This window comes from Apteryx rowi, unplaced genomic scaffold (genome assembly GCF_003343035.1).
Source record: "Apteryx rowi isolate R43461 unplaced genomic scaffold, aptRow1 scaffold_246, whole genome shotgun sequence".
Lineage (NCBI taxonomy): Eukaryota > Metazoa > Chordata > Aves > Apterygiformes > Apterygidae > Apteryx > Apteryx rowi.
Genome location: NW_020448819.1, coordinates 889,450 through 908,283, shown reverse-complemented (window position 1 = coordinate 908,283; position 18,834 = coordinate 889,450). Strand labels below are relative to the sequence as shown.

General features: G+C 40.0%; 1 protein-coding gene across 2 annotated transcripts; it reads left to right on the top strand.

The window, feature by feature from the left end:
• Positions 1 to 981: 981 nt before the first annotated feature.
• CEP55 (centrosomal protein 55) lies at positions 982 to 17,087 on the top strand. Of its 2 annotated transcripts, XM_026066690.1 has the most exons (9): positions 982 to 1,018; positions 1,391 to 1,583; positions 3,297 to 3,581; positions 6,245 to 6,310; positions 8,775 to 8,916; positions 10,906 to 11,222; positions 13,081 to 13,152; positions 14,659 to 14,784; positions 16,361 to 17,087. In XM_026066690.1, the coding sequence occupies exons 2-9, from the start codon at positions 1,401 to 1,403 to the stop codon at positions 16,565 to 16,567; spliced, it is 1,398 nt and encodes a 465-aa protein (XP_025922475.1). In that variant the 5' UTR covers positions 982 to 1,018; positions 1,391 to 1,400; the 3' UTR covers positions 16,568 to 17,087. The 2 variants fall into 2 exon arrangements, with proteins under 2 accessions (XP_025922475.1, XP_025922473.1); XM_026066688.1 differs by lacking the exon at positions 982 to 1,018 and having other exon boundaries at positions 1,295 to 1,583.
• The last annotated feature ends 1,747 nt before the right edge of the window (positions 17,088 to 18,834 follow it).

The window sequence follows — 18,834 nt, the reverse complement described above, 5'->3', positions numbered from 1 at the left end:
GTTTCTTTTCTAAAATGATCGTATCTTACATGGTCGAGGAAGAGGATTGCAGAGAAAGAAAAGGCAACACAAAGTCTAGACAGAGAAGGAGCTAGGAAGACGACACAGAGGCCATTACACAGAAGACCTGGCCGAGAGCGTTCCTCCCTCATCCCTGTCCCGGGCAAGTCCCCGGCCGTTGCAGCCCCCGGGCCACCAGTGCCACGAGCAGAGCTGGCAGCCTCGGCCGGCTGGTAGCCGCTTACCTTCGCGCCGCAACGAGCGAACGGGAGCCTCGCACGAGGCGCGGCGAGCCACCGCCCGCGAAGGGACGTGAGGCGGCGCTCACCAGCCTCCGCCCCCGCCCCTCGCTTTGCAACCGCCATTTAACGGCGAAGTGGCAGCCCGCTTCAAGGGGAAAAATGCTTACGGCCTCGTAAAGGGGAAACGAGCCCTGTGCCACCCCTCAGAAGCGCCTCAACTGCCTGCACAGGGCCGCGGGAGCACCTGGACCCCGCCGGGCCGCCGCGGGGCGAGGGGAGGGGAGGGGAGTCCCCCCCCGCTTCGCCCCGCCTCGCCCCGCCTCGCCCCAGCCGCTCGAGAGCGCGAGCACGTGCCGCGGCAGGGCGAGGCCGCACACGAGGCGGGGACCAGAAAGAAAATCCCAGGCTATTGGCCAGGCAGGGCCGGCGGCCAATGGCCGCGGCGCGCGCCCGGCCACGCCAGCCAATGGGGCCCCTCCTCTCAGGAGAGAACGCAGCGGCGCCCCGCCAGCCGTTAACGGCAGCCCAACGGCCGGCAGCTCCTGCTCCTCCCCCTCCCGCCCCACTCACGCCTCCTCGCCCATCCCTCCTTTCGCCGTCGCCGCAGGAGCGTTCTTCTGTGTGCTTTGCGCACCCCCCGCCTTTTTTGACCCATCAGAGACACCGTAGCCGTCGCCGTGACGGTGAGGTGCCGGGCGGAAGTGACGACACTCGCGCCGCGGGATTCAAACTCCCGGAAGCAGGGCAGGGCCGGGTGCGAGCGGCGCCGCCGCCGGGTAGGGCCCTTCGGCGGGAGCCCCCGGGCTGCGGCCGCCCCGGGGCTGCCTCCCCTCTCAGCAGCCTTCAGAGATGGCCGGGCGCGGCAGCGCGGGGCCGCCCCGGGGCCGGCCGCTGTGTCAGCGGGCGCTGCCACCCGCCCAAGGGGCTTGCCTCGTCCTCCGCGGCCCGGCTCTCGGGAGGGGGCGCGGGGCCCGGCGGGCCGGGCGCCGACAGGCGCAGGGGTGTGAAACCAGCGATGCCGAGAGTCCTCGCCACGGGCCGGGGAGCCCTGCACTCCCCGTATCTTACGGAAGCTGCCTGAGAAGCTATATTCTGCTTGGAGCAGGGAAGATGCCTCCATTCGGTAATTCTCGTGTCTGTTTCCACAGATGCTTAGAGATGAATTCGAAGGCCACCAAAGATATAATTATTGGCAAATGGGGTTTGAAGTCCGGTAGCTCCCGATCTGAGAATGAGCTTGAGAAGTGTAAGAAGGAGAATGCAGCCCTGAGAAAATCAATGGAGGAAATCGTTAAAGGAAAAAGCAAAATGACAGATCCAGAAAGAAATAGACTCCTAGAGGTGAGGCGAGCATATGTACTGTCAAGCTAACTTTTGTTAGATGTTTTGATTGTGTATGGATAACATACCTGAGTATGTAAAACTTCATAAACAAGATGTCAGTCTCTATTAAAATTTGGTTTACTTCGATGTAACTGTATTGTTTTAGTTTAGCATTTCTGTTCTCAGGTATTTTTCAATGATGATCAAACTAACAAAATTAAAGCCATTTGGCAAGGTTGTTAAACAGAACAATCGAAGGCCAGAGGCCCCAGTTAGTTCATTCAGGCCTGTCCTGCTGTTCCAGCTGCATCAGGTCCCAGAGACTTATGGTGAGCACTTCCTGCAGAGAACACTGCATGTAAGTGACTGACCAGAAGACTACACCAGAGTGCTGAGTACTTGCTTGACCTACATTCTCAAGCTCCTGCTCAGCTATAGGTAAATAAAACTGTAATCAGTTCACCATGTTATCATTCCATCGCAACCAGAGAACAGAAACAAAACCATTGCAATTTCCATCCCCAGTAGTCCATTCAAGGTAAACCTGAGGTTCTAGAGAAAGTTCAAGACTTAGTGTGTGACACTGTCAAGCTACCTAGAGGGACTGGGAATCTTTAAATGGACTCTTCTAAAAGACATGATTAAATGAAGCCTAGGCACATCAATATTTCTAGACTGTTTCTTTTGACAATGAACATTTTGATACATCTGTGTTGCAGTGTTGCTTTAGATGTGCTAGCCCAAGTATCAGCTGTGGTTAGACAGCTCACCTACAGTTCTGGCTAAGCTAGTTAGTGTATTTACTGTGTTTGGTGGAGTTTGTTGCTTGCTCAGTGTTGATTGCTTGTTACTTAATCCCTGGTTGCCAAGCTTACAGGGGGAATATCACAGACATGCTCTACTAAATGACCTTTGGTATTGAAGTTTTAATGCTAGTAAGCACTGTGTGTGGTCTTCAACCACTACCTAAATTAGGGTCCATAAAACTCATTTTCTTCCAGTTTTTCTACTAGCTTTTAGTGACTTGATATTGACTTGTAGGTTTTGAACTTCAACCTTTCTGGGCAAAAATGAAATGCTATCATAACAGGAGTTTTGTTAGAGTCCCAAAGTATCACAAATGCAGTACTAATGCCATTCAATAATTAACTGTGCTGGCGATCTACTGAAAAGAGAGTGCCTATTAAAAAATCTAGAGAAGCACATTTTGAAACTAACAGACAAGATAACTTGGAAATGAGGATTTTCTCCTAAATGCTTACCACACCTCTTCTGTGACCCCACTTACTGTCATTTCATTTGTGAGAAGGTTCTGTAGCTTCTCAAAAGCTACTAAATCTGCTAGCTAACATTAACAAATGTATCAGCAACTCTTTTCCCCACCCCCCCACCACTGGAAGTGCCCCACAGAACTGCTTGTGTATTAAGGTTCATATACTGTAGTGATTTCTATTCATATAGAAATGAAAGTACCTACCAAGTCTATGAAATGTGGTTCTTTGCATTATTTCTATCATTTATTTCCTATTTTATCTGCTGTAGACTGTATTTTTTTTCAAATGATCACTGTAGCAGTCTGTTTTGAGTAAAAACTGTTTTCACCTAACTAAAATCTAAGAGAGAACCTTTCAAAGTGAGTATTTTTTCAAACTATTGCAAACTTTCTAATGCCTTGGCTATACAGACTGACATTTATTCCTTTGTGTTACTTTTGGGGGGGGTTTCATTTAGAAAATACTTTCGCTTGAAACAGAAAAAGAAAAAAACAGCCACATTCTTGGACTGAAAGACAAAGAAATCCAAAACCTAAAAGACAAGCTTAAGTCCAAAAACAAAAGCAGTGAAGTGTCTTCATTACTTGGTCAACTAGAGGAAAAAACAAAGGAAGCAGAAAGGAGAGAACAGTTACTTAATTCTTTGTCAGAAGAAATGGACCGGTTAAAATGCAACTTAGCTACTGTTACTGCAAAATGTTCAGAGCTTGAAAACAGAGCCAGTACTTTTCAGGCATCCCAGGTAAGTACTGAACAGATGTCATAATTATTTATGTGTTAGACTAGAAACTTGAAACCAGTAAGTACCAAAATCAATTGCAAAATAGCATGCATTGTAAATCTTCCTTCATGTTTGTTGCACGCTGAAATATTCTTCTCTGAAGAGAGGCAGTGTATCCAGTCTGACCATTGCCAAGTGAAGAATGGTTAGGGGGCACAACAGTCTCCTTTCAGAGGCAACGTGGCTGGGGAGGAGGATTCTCTGGTAGTGTCCTACAAGGCCCCTTTTTCAAGTTCACATGGAAGCAGGATGACTACTGGCACTACATGTACGGATCCACTGTGGCTGAAGCATCTATCACACCCTTTTTTGGATCTGTACGCTCAGGGCATTAATAAAGGGAAACTTAGCTGCTCACCCAGTTCTGCTTCAGTCATAAGAAAATCTTTGTCCTCCCTTCTCTTATGAATCCTCATTTACCCCTCAAACAATTCTTGAAACTAGCTGCCTGTGTACTTAACATGACATCACACATGGTAAATGCTTCAATGTGTCAGAAGGTAGGGCATGAATAACGAGTTACTTCTCTCATCTAAAATGGTTAATAATTATGGTGCTAGGTACTTGGCTGCTTTTATAAGTGGATTTAGTTTTCTGCAGTGGTTTTTCACCCAGCCTGTCCTAATGCTCAATGGAAAAATGCAGCAGTACCTCAGCAAGCAGCACATGGAAAACGGTGCCTAAAAGGAGGTGCCTATTAAGTCTGCTTTTCCAGCTTTTAACCTGTAGATGGTGCTATTTCCCATGCTACACAACCAAGTTGAGTAATTTCTAGAAATTCTGCTTGAGACAAATCCTTAAAGTAAGTCGTCTTAATCTACTAATTTTCAATGATATTACATATTTGTATCATTTTGAACAATGTGGTATCTTGGGGAATAATACCACTTTAATGTGTAATCTGCAGTATCAAGAGGTTCTGAAGCTTGTTAGAGAGAGAGAGAATTTAAAACTTTAGGTTCCTGCAACAGATTTTATCACAGAATGGCTGAGGTTGGAAGGGACCTCTGGAGATCATCTAGTCCAACCCCCCTGCTCAAGCAGGGTCACCTAGAGCACGTTGCACAGGATTGCGTCCAGGCGGGTTTTGAATATCTCCAGAGAAGGAGACTCCACAACTTCTCTGGGCAGCCTGTTCCAGGGCTCTGTCACCCTCACAGTGAAGAATTTTTTTCTCATGTTCAAACTGAAACACAGACAGTTCCATCTGTGCCCATTGCCTCAAGTCCTGTTGCTGGGCACCACCGAAAAGAGTCTGGCTCCATCCTCTTGACATCCTTCCTTAAGCTATTTGTATACATTGATAAGATCCCCTCTCGGTCTTCTCTTCTCCAGGCTAAACAGGCCCAGCTCTCTCAGCCTTTCCTCATAAGAGAGATGCTCCAGTCCCCTAATCATCTCTGTGGCCCTTCGCTGGACTTGCTCCAGTAGTGCCACATCCCTCTTGTACTGGGGATCCCGGAACTGGATGCAGTACTCCAGATGTGGCCTCACCAGGGCTGAGTAGAGGGGGAGGATCACCTCCCTTGACCTGCTGGCAACACTCTTCCTGATGCAGCCCAGGATACCATTGGCCTTCTTGGCCACAAGGGCACATTGCTGCCTCATGGTTAACTTGGTGTCCACCAGCACTCCCAGGTCCTTCTCTGCAGAGCTGCTTTCCAGCAGGTCAACCCCCAACCTGTGCTGGTGAATGGGGTTGTTCCTCCCCAGGTGCAGGACCCTGCACTTGCCTTTGTTGAACCTCATGAGGTTCCTCCCTTGCTCTAAATCGTGTTCCAAATATCACAGGAAAAATTTTCAATAATATGACTTGGAGTTGGGTAGCAGTTCACATTTTTATCTCTTTAAAGTTCCCTCTAACTTCACTCTACACAATTTCAAAAAGCTTTCTACTATGACTAGTGTGCAGTGAAATGGGATGTCTGGTCATGAACAAAGTGTAACTGTTTAACTGTTCTTTAGTTTTAGCTGGGTCTAAAGAACTCTGAAAGCCATACTTTAAATGTGAGAGTTCTGCTGTGGATCGTGTCTCAAAAAAACCCAGTTAATATGTCCTTATGGTTCCAGATAGGCTTGCATGCTTTTGGAAATGTTTACAATGCTCTAGTTATCCCAGTGAGGTTGCCAAGGTCTCTAGCTTCCCCCAACAACTCCTATAGCATAGGTCTGGTTTATTTTCAAACTGGTATGCTGAAGATATGAAAACAGAACAAACAAACATTTACTATTGATGTTCATATTTAAATAAAACCCTAGATATCTTAATTTTCAGAAGCTCTCCTGCAGCCTTCAAGACTTCCAAGGTAGCAGTTCAGCAGAATACATGTGATATTCTTCTAAAATGTTTTGAGGTGCAGAGTTGCAGAATAAATTAAATCCGATGCACTGTATTTTCCAGGAGGTTTTCTTTTATGTGTAATAAATGGTTTTCTACATAACTTAGATCCTTTTTAAAACAGAGTATAAAGATCTCTAAATACAAAAATCACATGTATGAGTCCATGTTTGCTGTGTTTAAAATATTCTGACTACTTATGTGAGATTAATAATTATATAGGACTAGTTTTATTGTTTCAACCATCCATTTTAAAGAATGTTAATGGATTGTTCTTTGTCTGCAGGAAGCTGTAACAGACAGCACTGGATCACCAGCTAATCTTAATGAAGTTGAAAAACAACTGAAAGATGTAAGTTTCCTGTATAACATTCCAAGTATACATAATCTGTAACAAGATGCATAAGAATGTAAATTATCACCACGTATGTTTTTGGCTATAATGGGAACTCAGAGTGTGCATTTCCCTCTAAAAGCGTCATACCTAAAATTATTTTGTGAGAAGGCAATCATTAAATAAGGACAGGCTGGGTTGGGTAGGTGTGTGTGTGGGGGAAACGACACAGAAAAAAACAGCAGAAACAGACAGGGTTTTCCAGCATCCTTGGAAAGATTCCTTCTTGCAATGTTCAAACAGTGTGGTTGCTGATGGAACAGAAGCAGTACTTTAAACTACTTTTTTTACTTTTATGCCAAATGCCGTCTGTTGTTCAAAGTTGGACAGAAAGAAGTTAAAGCAAAAATATGGAAACCATTCTAGGAGCAAAGGACTGTAGTATTAGTTTTGTGTTTTATGAAGAAGTAAGAAACTCTTTCTATTACAGTTTCATGTGGTCTTGGTTTGTTTTACACTAGTATCTACAATTTTTAGGTAATATATTTATTTTTCTGACAGTAGAATAGAATTAGTGTTTCAAAAGATTTTTATATATATATATATATATATATATATATATAATGACAAAAATAAACAACCCAAACTGCATAGGGTGAATTTCTGTACTTCAGGGTGGTTTTTAAGTATACTACCTTTTAAATATTACACTAGTTAAGGTTTCTGGTGAACAATTTAAACAACTGTCCCTATAAATGATTATGCAAATTCTCATTCTGATTTTAAAATTATGGGGATTTTTGCAACCATAACAAGTTTTACTGTTTAAGCCTAGTTAACGTGCATGTCAGCTGAAGTACATGCCATAATTACTCTCTCCATTGGTCATAAGACAAAACTGAATTATGTGACTAAATGACTAAATCTTGAGCAGTAAGGGGTGTATGCAGAAACATTTCCACTTCCCCTCTGAAGCTTTAACACAGTGTTTCAAATTGAAGCTAATTCTGTATTTTTGTATAAAGTGTTTTTCCATGCAAATGAAACGCTTACCATCTACTTGTTAAAAAACAAGTTTTGTGGGTAAAACATGTATGTACACACACACACACACCCTCTTCTACACTGCATTTGTTGTCATATAGGCTAAGAATAATAAACTAGTAAGTGGATATTCTGGTCTCTGAGGCACAAAATATAAAAGTACGTATAAAGGTTTTATTAATCTTATTGCAGAAAGCTGAGATAGTGGTCGCTGTCTTAATGAACCATATCATTGGAACAGAAAGCTGAATATACAATTCATTTGCCACAAAATTATTTCAAGTGTAATGAGTGTGGTGACCTTTTTGCTGTCGATTTCTCTTGCATACCCCGAAGTCAAGTATGCTGCAAAAGCAGAATCTCCTGCGGAGGAGGGAAGTTCTGTTTAGGGAATGATCAGATAACACTGTCTTTATTTTAAGTGATACCTGCTGAAAGGGATCTAGGGGGTCTTGGCAGACAGCAAGCTGGACATGAGCTAGCAGTGTGCCCTGGCAGCAAAGAAGACCAGTGGTTTCCTGGCCAGTTTTAACAGCAGAATAGCCAGTAGATCAATGGAAGTGACTATTCCCCTCTACTCAGCTCTTGTTAGACCACACCTAGAATACTGTGTCCAGTTTTGGGCCCCCAAATACAAGAAAGACACGAATAAACTGGAGCAATGCTCAGTGGTGAGCCACCAAGGTGGTTGGGGCTGGAGCACTTCTCCTGTGAGGAGAGGCTAAGGGAACTGGGCTTGTTCAGCCTGAAGAACAGATGGCTCTGGGGCACCTAACAGTAGACTTCCTGGGAAAAGCCCTGAGTAACCTGGTCTGCCCTAACTGCTGACCCTGCCTTGGACAGCATGACATTGGACTAGAGACCTCCTGTGGTCCTTTCTAACCTGAATTAATCTGTGATCCAAACAGATATAAAATCCACATCCTCAAACTTAAACTTAAAAAAAAAGGGGGGGGGTGTTTGTTTTGTTTTTTTTTTCAAACTTTAAATTGTACAATTACGTTTTAGCTTATTCCATTTTCAAGATCTGTTATTTTATATCTGAGAAAATAAAAGGTTAATTCTTTATAACCTGGGGCATGACTGATGAAAGCCTTTGTTTTTTCAGTAGCTTTCCCATTTCAGTAAGTCAGCTAAAAAGTATCCGTTTCCATATGGTTATACTGCTATGATGTTAATTTATATGCTCCACATCTGACTTAGCTTTTCAAATGAAGATGGATTTATTTATCATGCAGAAAAAAGGTTATTAGAATTTGCAGAGAAGAAATTAACTAGCTCCTTAAACAACTGTATAATTTATAGCATTTATTTATTTTTAAGAAACAAGACTAATACTTTTAGAACATGATTAATTACCAGAATTTGTTTTTTGTGTGTGTGCGTGGTTGTGGGTTTTTTTGTTTGTTTGTTTTTTCCTCTGTTTGTTTGCGTGAAGGCTCTTGAGAAAAACCAACAGTGGCTCCTGTATGACCAGCAACGTGAAGCATATGTCCGGGGACTGCTAGGAAGGATCTTTGAACTTGAACAGAAGTCAGAAGTAGTTAACCAACAGCATGCAACAGAATCCAGTGCAGAAGGTACTGATTTATCTTTTTCACAAGTGACCAAAACCATAATTATCTGGAGAACAAGTCTCGTGAAAACAAATTATAGGACAAAATTAGGAGTTTATTCTCTCAACATTTTGGTTCCTTAATGGTAAAATTTAGATAAGTAAAATTTCTATGCTTCCTGTAATCTAGCTACATTATTTAATCCACAGATTTTTTTGTTCTTATCTCCTTCATTACACATGGTTTTTAAAAGCCTTGACACTCCATTGGCAATCTTTGTTTGCACAAAGTGTTGAGGTAAATGTAATTATGCCTCCCATCCTTCAAAGTACACTCTCAACCTACGTGAAGGAAGCATTAAGGGTTTATTGGCTAGGTGTGGATCAGGTTTTTCAGATTTTTTTTTTCCAAAATAAATATTATAAAAATGATTAAGGGCTTACACATCCTTTACTCCTCTGAACACCTTTTATCTGGCATGAAAAACTGTGATAGGTTTGGCACGTATCCAAAACAGTGTTTCACAACATGGATCTGGTCACCTCTAGCTCACCTCCATGCTGTGTGGTTTCTTAATAGGGACGGAGCACCCTTTCACTACTGCGCATTCAGATTGGCTTGAGTAGTGCTTGACTAGCACATGGAATAAAATTAAGATCATGTTGAACAGAAGTCCCAGAAGGAGTTGGCTTGCTTTCCTCTTTATCAAATTAATAATTTCATATATGCCACAACTGATCTGCATGATAAGTTTGCTAAACAGAACTAGAATAATCTGGAGAATTAAGTAAGAGTATGCACACAGGTACTTGCCACTGAGCAGCTGATGTGCAATAGCTTGATTTCTTTTTTTTTTTCCTTCTCTCTGCTTGGATCCTTATGGAAAACAGCAAAATGTCATCTTAATCTTGTTTTGCTGCTGTTTATAAATCTGTGAACAACATTTTAGTGGGAGGCAGACTGAAGTAGCTCACCAGAAAAAGTGCTTCAGAATTCCTGGGAGTCAAAGCTTTGTCATCAGAGCAGCCAGGAGACTAGGGGTAAGGGGATGAGAAAGTTCCTCTCTTTAAGCAGCTGTACAGGAGTAGAGATTCAAGTTTCTAAGAATCTAGTTACACAAATTGAAAGCAGGTATGGCATAGCTTTCCAAGAAGAACTTGGAAAATACAGTATTGGTAATAAAAACGTTTAGACTTAGGTCATGAAAAACTCACATTTAAACAAGAAACTTTCCTTAGTGAATTGTAGAATACAAGGAAAGGTATCAATGTCAAGAACTTTACAGTGCCAATAAGCAGCAGAGCCTATGTAAGACTGCATTCCTTGTTCCACTGGTAGGTATATTTTGTGTTATTGCTGAATAGACTCCCTCTTTTTATTCTAGTTAGTAAACTTTTCTTGGGTAGCAAGCAAGCCAAGAAGCACACATTTTTTCATTAAAACGCATATCCCAGTCTCTTTTCTTTGCAATTTAGAAGTAAATTATGGCATACTATTTGAAAAAGAGTCTGTAAAAGGCAACAAGTGGTCTGGCTTTGGTCAACCCATCAGCTCTCCAGATTGTCTGTGGGGAGGGAGGGAGTTCTGCCAGACCCTTGTCTAAGGAATTGAAATCTGGAATTGAGAATCTGTGATTTTGGGACTCCATTCCCATGTGTCAATAGAATGTATAGGGCTATATAAGAACTGTGCGTGGGACTGTAGAGCCCGCGTAGTCAAAGCAGATGATGTAGCATTGTCGTATGCGTTAGCGAAGGAAATGGCTGTAGCACAGAGTGCTATAGGGAAGCTGAGTTAATATTTTCCTGCAGCTACCTGAGGAAGAAGTCTACTGTATTAGAAGTGTTGAAAGCTGTTTTAACTTAAGCTTGGTGCCAGTCTGATCTGTGTAACAGCCCAGAACATGGAGTCTCTATTGATATGCTTCAAAATGCTATCAGAGGATCTCGCTCTCTGTTTTTAAGTGTGACTTTTTTTTTCATGCTACTGTTTCAATATTTCTGGCTCGTGAAGGTCCTCTACAAGAAGAAAAGCAAAAATATTATGACCAGCTGTTATTAACTGCTAAAAGGGATCTTGAGACTGAAAGATGCACTATAACCCAGCTGAAATCTGAACTTAATGAATTTAAAAAGAAGTATGAAGAAACACAACGAGAAATAATGAGTTTAAATGCCTTACTGCAGTCACAACAGGCTGTTGAAATGAAGACTCTAGAAAATGAAAATAAAATCAAAGGAGATAAACTGCAGAGGCTGAAACAAGAAAATGAAATTATTAAAGGACAGTTCAGAGAAGAAAAGAAGAAGTCTGATGATCTTTTATCTCAGGTAAGTGGATGCACTTGGAAATTTAAGATCATTAGCAAAGAATCAAGAGAACTGAAAAGTCATACTTTATCAGAATGGACCATCATTCACTTGCTCTGGTAAATGTCTGCTTTTTATATACATCTAGACTTGTCCTTTTTGTATTTATATATTAAAGAAAGAATTCAATTTTAAGTTTAGATCAAAATCCAAAGTTTTACAAAATTTCCTTGTTAAACGCATACTAGTCCAGTTATTTCCCTAGTCTTGCAGGGCACAAGAACAAGAAGGGAGAAGTGAGATTGATTCTAATCTGGTTCCATCCTCAAGGTTATTAGTAAACGAGAACAAGAAAGTACAGAATTAAAGTCCATAGAAGCTATTTTTATTATGCAGTCCTAACAATGATTTGCATGTTGTTTGGAAGCAACACTTTCACTGTTTTGTTCTTGCAACACACTAAAGGAACATTAACTGTAGAATATCACCGAATTTTGCTATCAGCTCATTGCTACAAATAAACACATGGACTTGTAGTTTCATATTTACTGGATAAGCAGCCCTACCCCTGGGTACTGCCCCCAACCAACGAACCACTGCCTTGTGGCCATGCAGCAGTTTATTTTTCATTCAGATGAATTCCAGCATCTGGTTCTCTATATCACGCTGCAGCTGTTGTAGAAACCACTGAGTTCTGTAATTCAATAAAAACAACTTGCGTCTCTGGAAAGCTGTTGTGCTTGGTTTATACTGTGGCAAGAGTAGTTCTGTTGTTGTCATTTTTGTTTTTTCCAGGTTCTGACTGTTTGCAAGGCTTGTCTATCTCCCAAGAGTAACTTGATGATTTAAGTTAAATAATTCTGTTGTTTGTTTGTGAAATTCTTAATTCTACCTTCATTTTTGAGCCCAGTGACTTTAACCCCTCTGGCTGATCAGAGGGGGAAGACATGCATATACTTTATATTCAGGTCTTTTTTATATGTATTTACTGCCTACCTTTTTGCTTTATATGCTCATGAGCACTCTGCCATTTGCCCTACATGGAGGGTTACAGTGGTCTCTTGATCAGAATCTTCCTGTCAGCATGGTCATGCTGACAAAGATTCTGTTGCAGTCTCTTCTTCTGAACATAAAATCATGACCGCGTTATCTGCTGGAGAGAAACTGGAAAGTCCTTCTTGAAAGACTGGTCCTTGGGGCATCCAACTAAGATAAACTTGCTACTTGGAAAAGTTTGTGATCAATAATATCAAGCAATGTAGAATCAAGTTCTGGGTTATGAAGGCAAAATTTGCTGGGTGCCAAATTAGGCCGATACCAGAACATCAGCTTAGCTTTCTAAACAAAGGCTGGTTCTCGCTGGCTAACGACTAAAAGCTGTCAGTTCTTGCAGCTGAACAACAGCATTCACTATAAAGGTTGATATGTTCTGATAACCAAGGATATTTTTGTGCATGCATATATTTAATCCATTATAGCATAACATTTTCTGATTTTTAATCTTGTTGTTCATTTTTTATTTAAAAAAAAGTTGCATTGCTTCTGCCCCCAATTATCAAGTTCTATTAGGGTAAGCATAGGTTTTCACGTGTATATTTTTGTCTTAGAGCATCCTGACAATTGCCTAGGAAAGTTTAGTTTGTTTTTTGAACTGTAACATCATCTTGTCTTCCTCCCTCTTCATGTAATAATAATGTTTCCCTGGGGAAAGTAGAGGTATTTGAGCTGGATTTGGATACTACCTAAGAGGCATGCATTTTCTGCTGGCACTGCAATATAAAAGTTTAGTTCCATCCCTCTTCTATTAGATTTTTTATTTGTTAAACTTATTAACTATTGCACATGAAAGCTGTTTTTAAGATGTTTTTCTGCCTTGTAGGTACAACTTCTTCGTAAATCATTGCTTAAGCAGCAGGAGGAGCACACTAGGATAGCTTTGTTGGAACAACAGGTACGCAATTATATGGCTAGATGCTGAGCTGACTACTCAAGAATCTGATATTTAATCCTTATTTTATGCATGAAAGGCTGTCTAGACTATAACTTTTCCAATTTAAGAATGAATGGTTTGTTAAATAAAGTAATATTATATAGTAATATTCAACTGTGGGTGATCTCTTGATGCTTCTAAAAATTTTGACACGTTTGTCAGAAAAATCGGTAACATTTAACAGATAAGAGGTTGTAATTAAAGGGGATACTATTAACTACACAATCACCTTTTCAAATAGTCTCAGAACAAGGGGGAGAAAACACCCTAAAACCAAACAACTCATTGATAAGATTACACAAATAATTGCATTGTCATCTTTTCTATCTTCTTTACTTTTTACAAATAGGTTCCTACAGATCTAATAGCTGTTCTTGGAAAAAAAATGTTATTTCACATTTATTTTCTAAACTTGGGTATCCAGTGTTACATATAGTTTCTTTCCACATTGTCTTGCTATGAGAAAGATCCTGTAATAGAAACTAGCATTTTTAGTATGAACTTGCACTATGTGCTTTTCTGTAAAATGTTTACTTCATATTGCTAAGATTTCAAAATCTTTTTCTACCAATTCATTAACAATATAGCACTTTAAGGCACTATTGTTTATGCTAAAGTAGTGTGGAGTTAAAAACAATCATTCTAAGCCACAGATGAAATAGTTTAAAAGAAATACACTCGAGTACCTTTTTTTTTTTTTTTTTTTTTTAAACTTGTGAAATCATAGTCCACTGAAAAATCAGTGGAAACTCTACCACTCAACTCAGTTTGGCAGAATTTTGATGCCTGGATTGATGTTTTTAGAATTTTACACTTGTTTATTAAGTACTTTTGGAAGCTATTCCATTCCAGAAGGCTAATGCCAATTTTCAAATATATTTGAAAAGTATATAATTTAAAATCAGATTAAGTAGAGTTTCTTGCTGGGAACATTACATAACCACCAGCTGTCCCCTCAGTGTCTATGCTAATGTTAAAAAGGAACCTTTGTTATACCAATGCTGCTTGCCATTGCAAAGTGCGGTTTGTTTTGTTTTGTTTTTTAAGCTTACTGCTACTTATCCATGTACTTATGTTTTGATAAGCTTTTGTACAAATCTCCTCAGTGATTGTTCATGATGCTGTTTCTCAATGTCCTACTACTGTAACTTCATATTGTAGTATAAACTTAAAATCCATGGATAAATTTCAGGTGATCCTATATTGTATCTGCTTGCAAGACATCTTGAAATACCTTCAAACTGTATTTATACTGATGGAGAAGATTTTCATAATTGGGCATGTATGAATTTCATTGAGGTTAGGTGAGAGTGACAAGTCGGTTTTTTTCTGCTTTTTAAAGCATGATTACAGAGTAAAACTTACTTTAAATATATAAAATGGAAACAATTTTTTTCTTAATTCTTGGTTCTTAATTTTCTTAATTCTGACCTGAAGTCCTTTATTTTCACTTTTGGGGGGTGCCAGATCCAGATATGCACCACAGACTTTGAGAATGAAAAGCTTGATCGCCAGAACTTGCAGCATCAGTTGAACAAAGTCCTTAAGGAGCTGCGCAAGGCCAGGGAGCAAATAACTCGTCTGGAACCTTTGGTATGTACTGCATAACTTGCATGTGAATTTAGTCAGGGATTTTACATAAATGAACATCTCTTCAGTGTGGGATGTTAGTCTGAATAAAGTGGGCCTTCTATTCCTGTCAACAAAAATTTACTCTAGGTCCTTATATCCTCTGATATGTGGCCCCAAGATGCAGAATCCTCTGTTAGCTAGCTAGGTTTTTATCTACAACACATGAGAAGTGGTGCTGCAGAAGGAGATCCAGAAGAGTGAGGTCCCTGAGCAAGGAGCACAGTTCTGCTTTCTGTCACAATGTGTGTTTAGCTTTGTCTATTGCGCGGTGACAAAGCTGCAGTGTGCTTCTGCTTAAACTTACTGCTAGTGATCAGGGCACTTTCCTTAAACGTAGAAGTGAAATTACTTTCCCCCACTCACCCCATCTGATATAGGGTAGATCACTAAACCTAAGTGTCTTATTTCCAAAAAGTTCTGTCCCCCTACTAATGTGGAAAGAAAAAGGACATCCATTGTATTGTGAGGACCATAGTTTGTTTGCTACGTATCATATAAAAATACCACCTAGATTTGACCCTCTGGATTCAGCAGAGAAGTTTGTAGGGGAGGATTATGTATTAAGCAAGATGTTGATCTGTTCTGCCCTGTTGTATCCAGAATTGCCCTGGTCTTGAGTGGAGATGTATTTTGACTGTTGATGCCTCTGGATCTCTAGAATAAGGCATCTTGTGAGATTAGGTGATAGCTGAATAGGATTGTCAAGACTGCAGTTCTGGTCTAACTTAAATGAGAGATACATTCAGAACAAAAATCAAATGTCTGTGTCCTTCATTAGATCAGGTTTGGAGCTGCTGTGCTTATTACTGAAAAGGTAAATGCAAAAGCTCCCAACAAGTTGCAGATGAGAGGAATTCTTCAACTCTGCCAAACTGTTCTCCTCCTTAGTTGTTTGCAAGTTGGGGAAGTATTTCCTTAAATTAATGAAGAGCTGCAAAATCTCAGGATTCATCTACTCCCTTCATGTGTTCTTGCCCCTGTGAGAGCCTCATTTGCTAGAACCGCAATTGCTGCGGCTGCTAGCTGAGGCCACTGGAAAACCTGCTGGCTGCCAAAAGCAACACCTGCTGAGCAGAAGTTTGTCTAGGCAAAGCAGGGAAGTTGAAGTGGTGAGTTCCCTTGTGCTAAGAAGCAGGTGAATGTTCTTATTTTGAAATAGTTTCTCTCTCCTTCACGGACGACTGAATGAGAACGTAGTTCCTGCCGCTACACAGAATGCTGCCATAATGTAACTGATGTACTGTGTCCTATTTGTATGTCTAATCATATGTTGTGGGAAACCGGCTTTAAATAGTCTTCAGAAAAGCTATCTGCAATCTAGTTTGAATATGATTTTGGAATTACATAACAGGCCCATATTGCCCTCTGTTATTAATGTGTGAAGCATAATTGTATTTAGCCATCTTTAAAATTCTTCTCTTAATTCTGTAACATACACCAGGTGTGTGTGCACCATCAAATCCTAATATTCTTGGCTACAGCTACTTGATCAGGGCATGCATGTCCCAATTGCATACAAAAGCTTCTCCTTTTCCAGAAACTCCAGGAGTCTGGACGTATGGAACCACAGGAAGGTTTACAAGCAGCATTTGAAGAGAAGATGACAGTGTATGACAGAAGTCCTTCCCTGAAACGTTCAAATCTCCTTGATGAAAGTTTTCTTGAGTGTCCCAAATGTAAAATGCAGTATCCAACAAGCCAGCACAGAGAATTACTAGCACATATTGACTTTTGTACAGCCTGAACTCCAAATGGACTTACCACATTTGCTTTTTAAACACTGCCAATATGCTGTTTTACAAAGGGGAAAGGTCCTTTTTAAGCTTTTTTCACTGTTTTATAAAGGACTACTAGTTTTATAATTCACTTTAACAAAAACGTAACTTATTTGGCCTCAAATATTTTACCTGGCATTTCTGTGAAAAATGTCTACTACCTTTTTGCTTGCAAATGGAAGTATTTTTAGAATTGGGAATATCTTCAAATAGTAAACTACTGACTTTTTTTTTTTTTGCACTATTAAAAATGAGACCAGTAAAACACACCTATTGTGTCAGGTTTTATTTCAGCTCTACTTAGTCAGCTAAGTCTGAGAATTGTGCTTGTACCTTAATTGACAATAATAGCTTCAAAAGGGTTTTGGCCCTGGTAGAATTGGTCTCTTGATATCCTGTCTCCCACAGGCTAGGCTATTTATATGCATCTCCACACAATATCGCTATATATATTTATATCCACATAGTATCACCATATACATGTATATGTACATATGTAAAATAGGTATATATGTGCCATATCCATGTATAATGTATCACCAACCTGATGCATTAAAGCTAGGGTAGTAGTGAAAATGTCTTTGCTACTTGCGATTGGGATTTTCAACATTGATTTTTACATCACTTGTTCTCCTGAACCACAGTCAGGAGTGACTTACAGCAGGTATGAAAATGCTCATCAATATGTAAGCACTGGAAAAACAGCTTCTTAGCAAATATGTGCTTAATGAAAAGTTTACATTTTAGACACCATCAGGGACCATTTTGGAAGTTTGAATGTGTGCTTATGCTGAGGTAAACTCTTGTTGCACTTCTGTATTTTACTAGTTAAAGTTGGGAAATGTCATTTACTAAATCTGTGTTACCCTCTTCAGGTGTCCCAGTTTAAAAACACAGGTTTTAATAAATTGCTGTAATGAATCTGAAGTGTCATGGTATTTTGGTGTTACTATAGAAAACACATTAGCAATAAATTCTCATAATACTTTAGCAACTGGCAAAACTTTCCCTGAGAACTCATCAATTTGCAATCACAGCATTGTTTTCCTCTAGCACCTCCTGTAAACCTGGCTCTGTTACTAGCATTTTGCTCTTTGCACGTGTAGTGAAGTCCAACAAGCAGTCCCTTCCACAACAGTGATTAAAGTGAGGAAATTTTTTTTGAGACAGATACATTAGTTAAGATAAACTTGTAAAAGAATGTAGTTTATGGTTAGCTGAAGACACAGAAATACCCATAGTCAGTCAGACTCCAAAGTCTATCTTTCTCTGGTATACTGATTCTGATGCTGGTGAGGATCAGCTTTTTCCATCACACTTTGCTTTACATCTCCCTCTGTCAGGCCCATAATGTTCACCTTAAATCTTAAATATGAGGATGTCTTCCAAGCTGTTTCCAATTACTTTAATAATACTGCATAATATTGTTATCCATAAATCTAGTCCTTCTGAGCCATAAAGATAATAGCTTTTGGCATTTTATGTTGAGTCCATAGTCTAATAAAATGAAATATCTTTACTGAATCTGTTATTTACAATGTATCGGCTACTTCTCAGTTTTACTGTCTCCCAGGCTAATCTTCATGTTTGACTAACCCAAATTGTAGCAGCAAGTTTTGTGATCAAAGATATGATGAACTAACAAGTATAACAGAAATTATGCTTCCAAATCTTATGGTTTTGCCATGAGGGAAGTGTTCTTTATTTCATGTCTGTCTTTCTAACCACCTCTGAAATTCAGGACATTAACTATGCTTTTCATTCCAGTAATAGTATCTCCTCTATTTAACTACTTTGGGAAGTTAAAGTTAGCTGTCCTCTAACACCACACTGATCAGCTACCATTCTATTCCCAGTTGTCTAACCAGCATGGTTTCTACAAAAAGAAATTGTGGTCTTTTTATCAATTATAGATTAAATAAATTTGCCTGCTACAGGACAATAATGTTCTCATCAATAACTGAGGCTTTCTTAAATTAGCAAAAACCACTTCCCCTTTAGAGGTTGGTACTGTAGAGGGGATTTAAAAGGTAGCAGCTTGTTAAGTGCTCAGTTATTTAATATTAAAGTGAGTAGATTCAGGTAAAGTTGGTAATTTGATAACCTTTAAAAGGCTTTGTTTGTTCCAGTAGCTGTTCTTGGCTTTAACTATGCATTAACATTTAGTCCTACCTGCTAAATATTAGACCTAGGTAAGTAAGTAAATAAATAAATAAATAACCCACTGAGGTATGAA

Excerpts from the sequence above, each read along its gene's own strand:
- CEP55 (XM_026066688.1), top strand. The coding sequence starts at position 1,353 with ATGCCTCCATTCGGTAATTCTCGTGTCTGTTTCCACAGATGCTTAGAG. Across the intron at positions 1,584-3,296 it reads AAAGAAATAGACTCCTAGAG|AAAATACTTTCGCTTGAAAC; the intron begins GTGAGGCGAGCA and ends GGTTTCATTTAG. Across the intron at positions 14,785-16,360 it reads TAACTCGTCTGGAACCTTTG|AAACTCCAGGAGTCTGGACG; the intron begins GTATGTACTGCA and ends CTCCTTTTCCAG.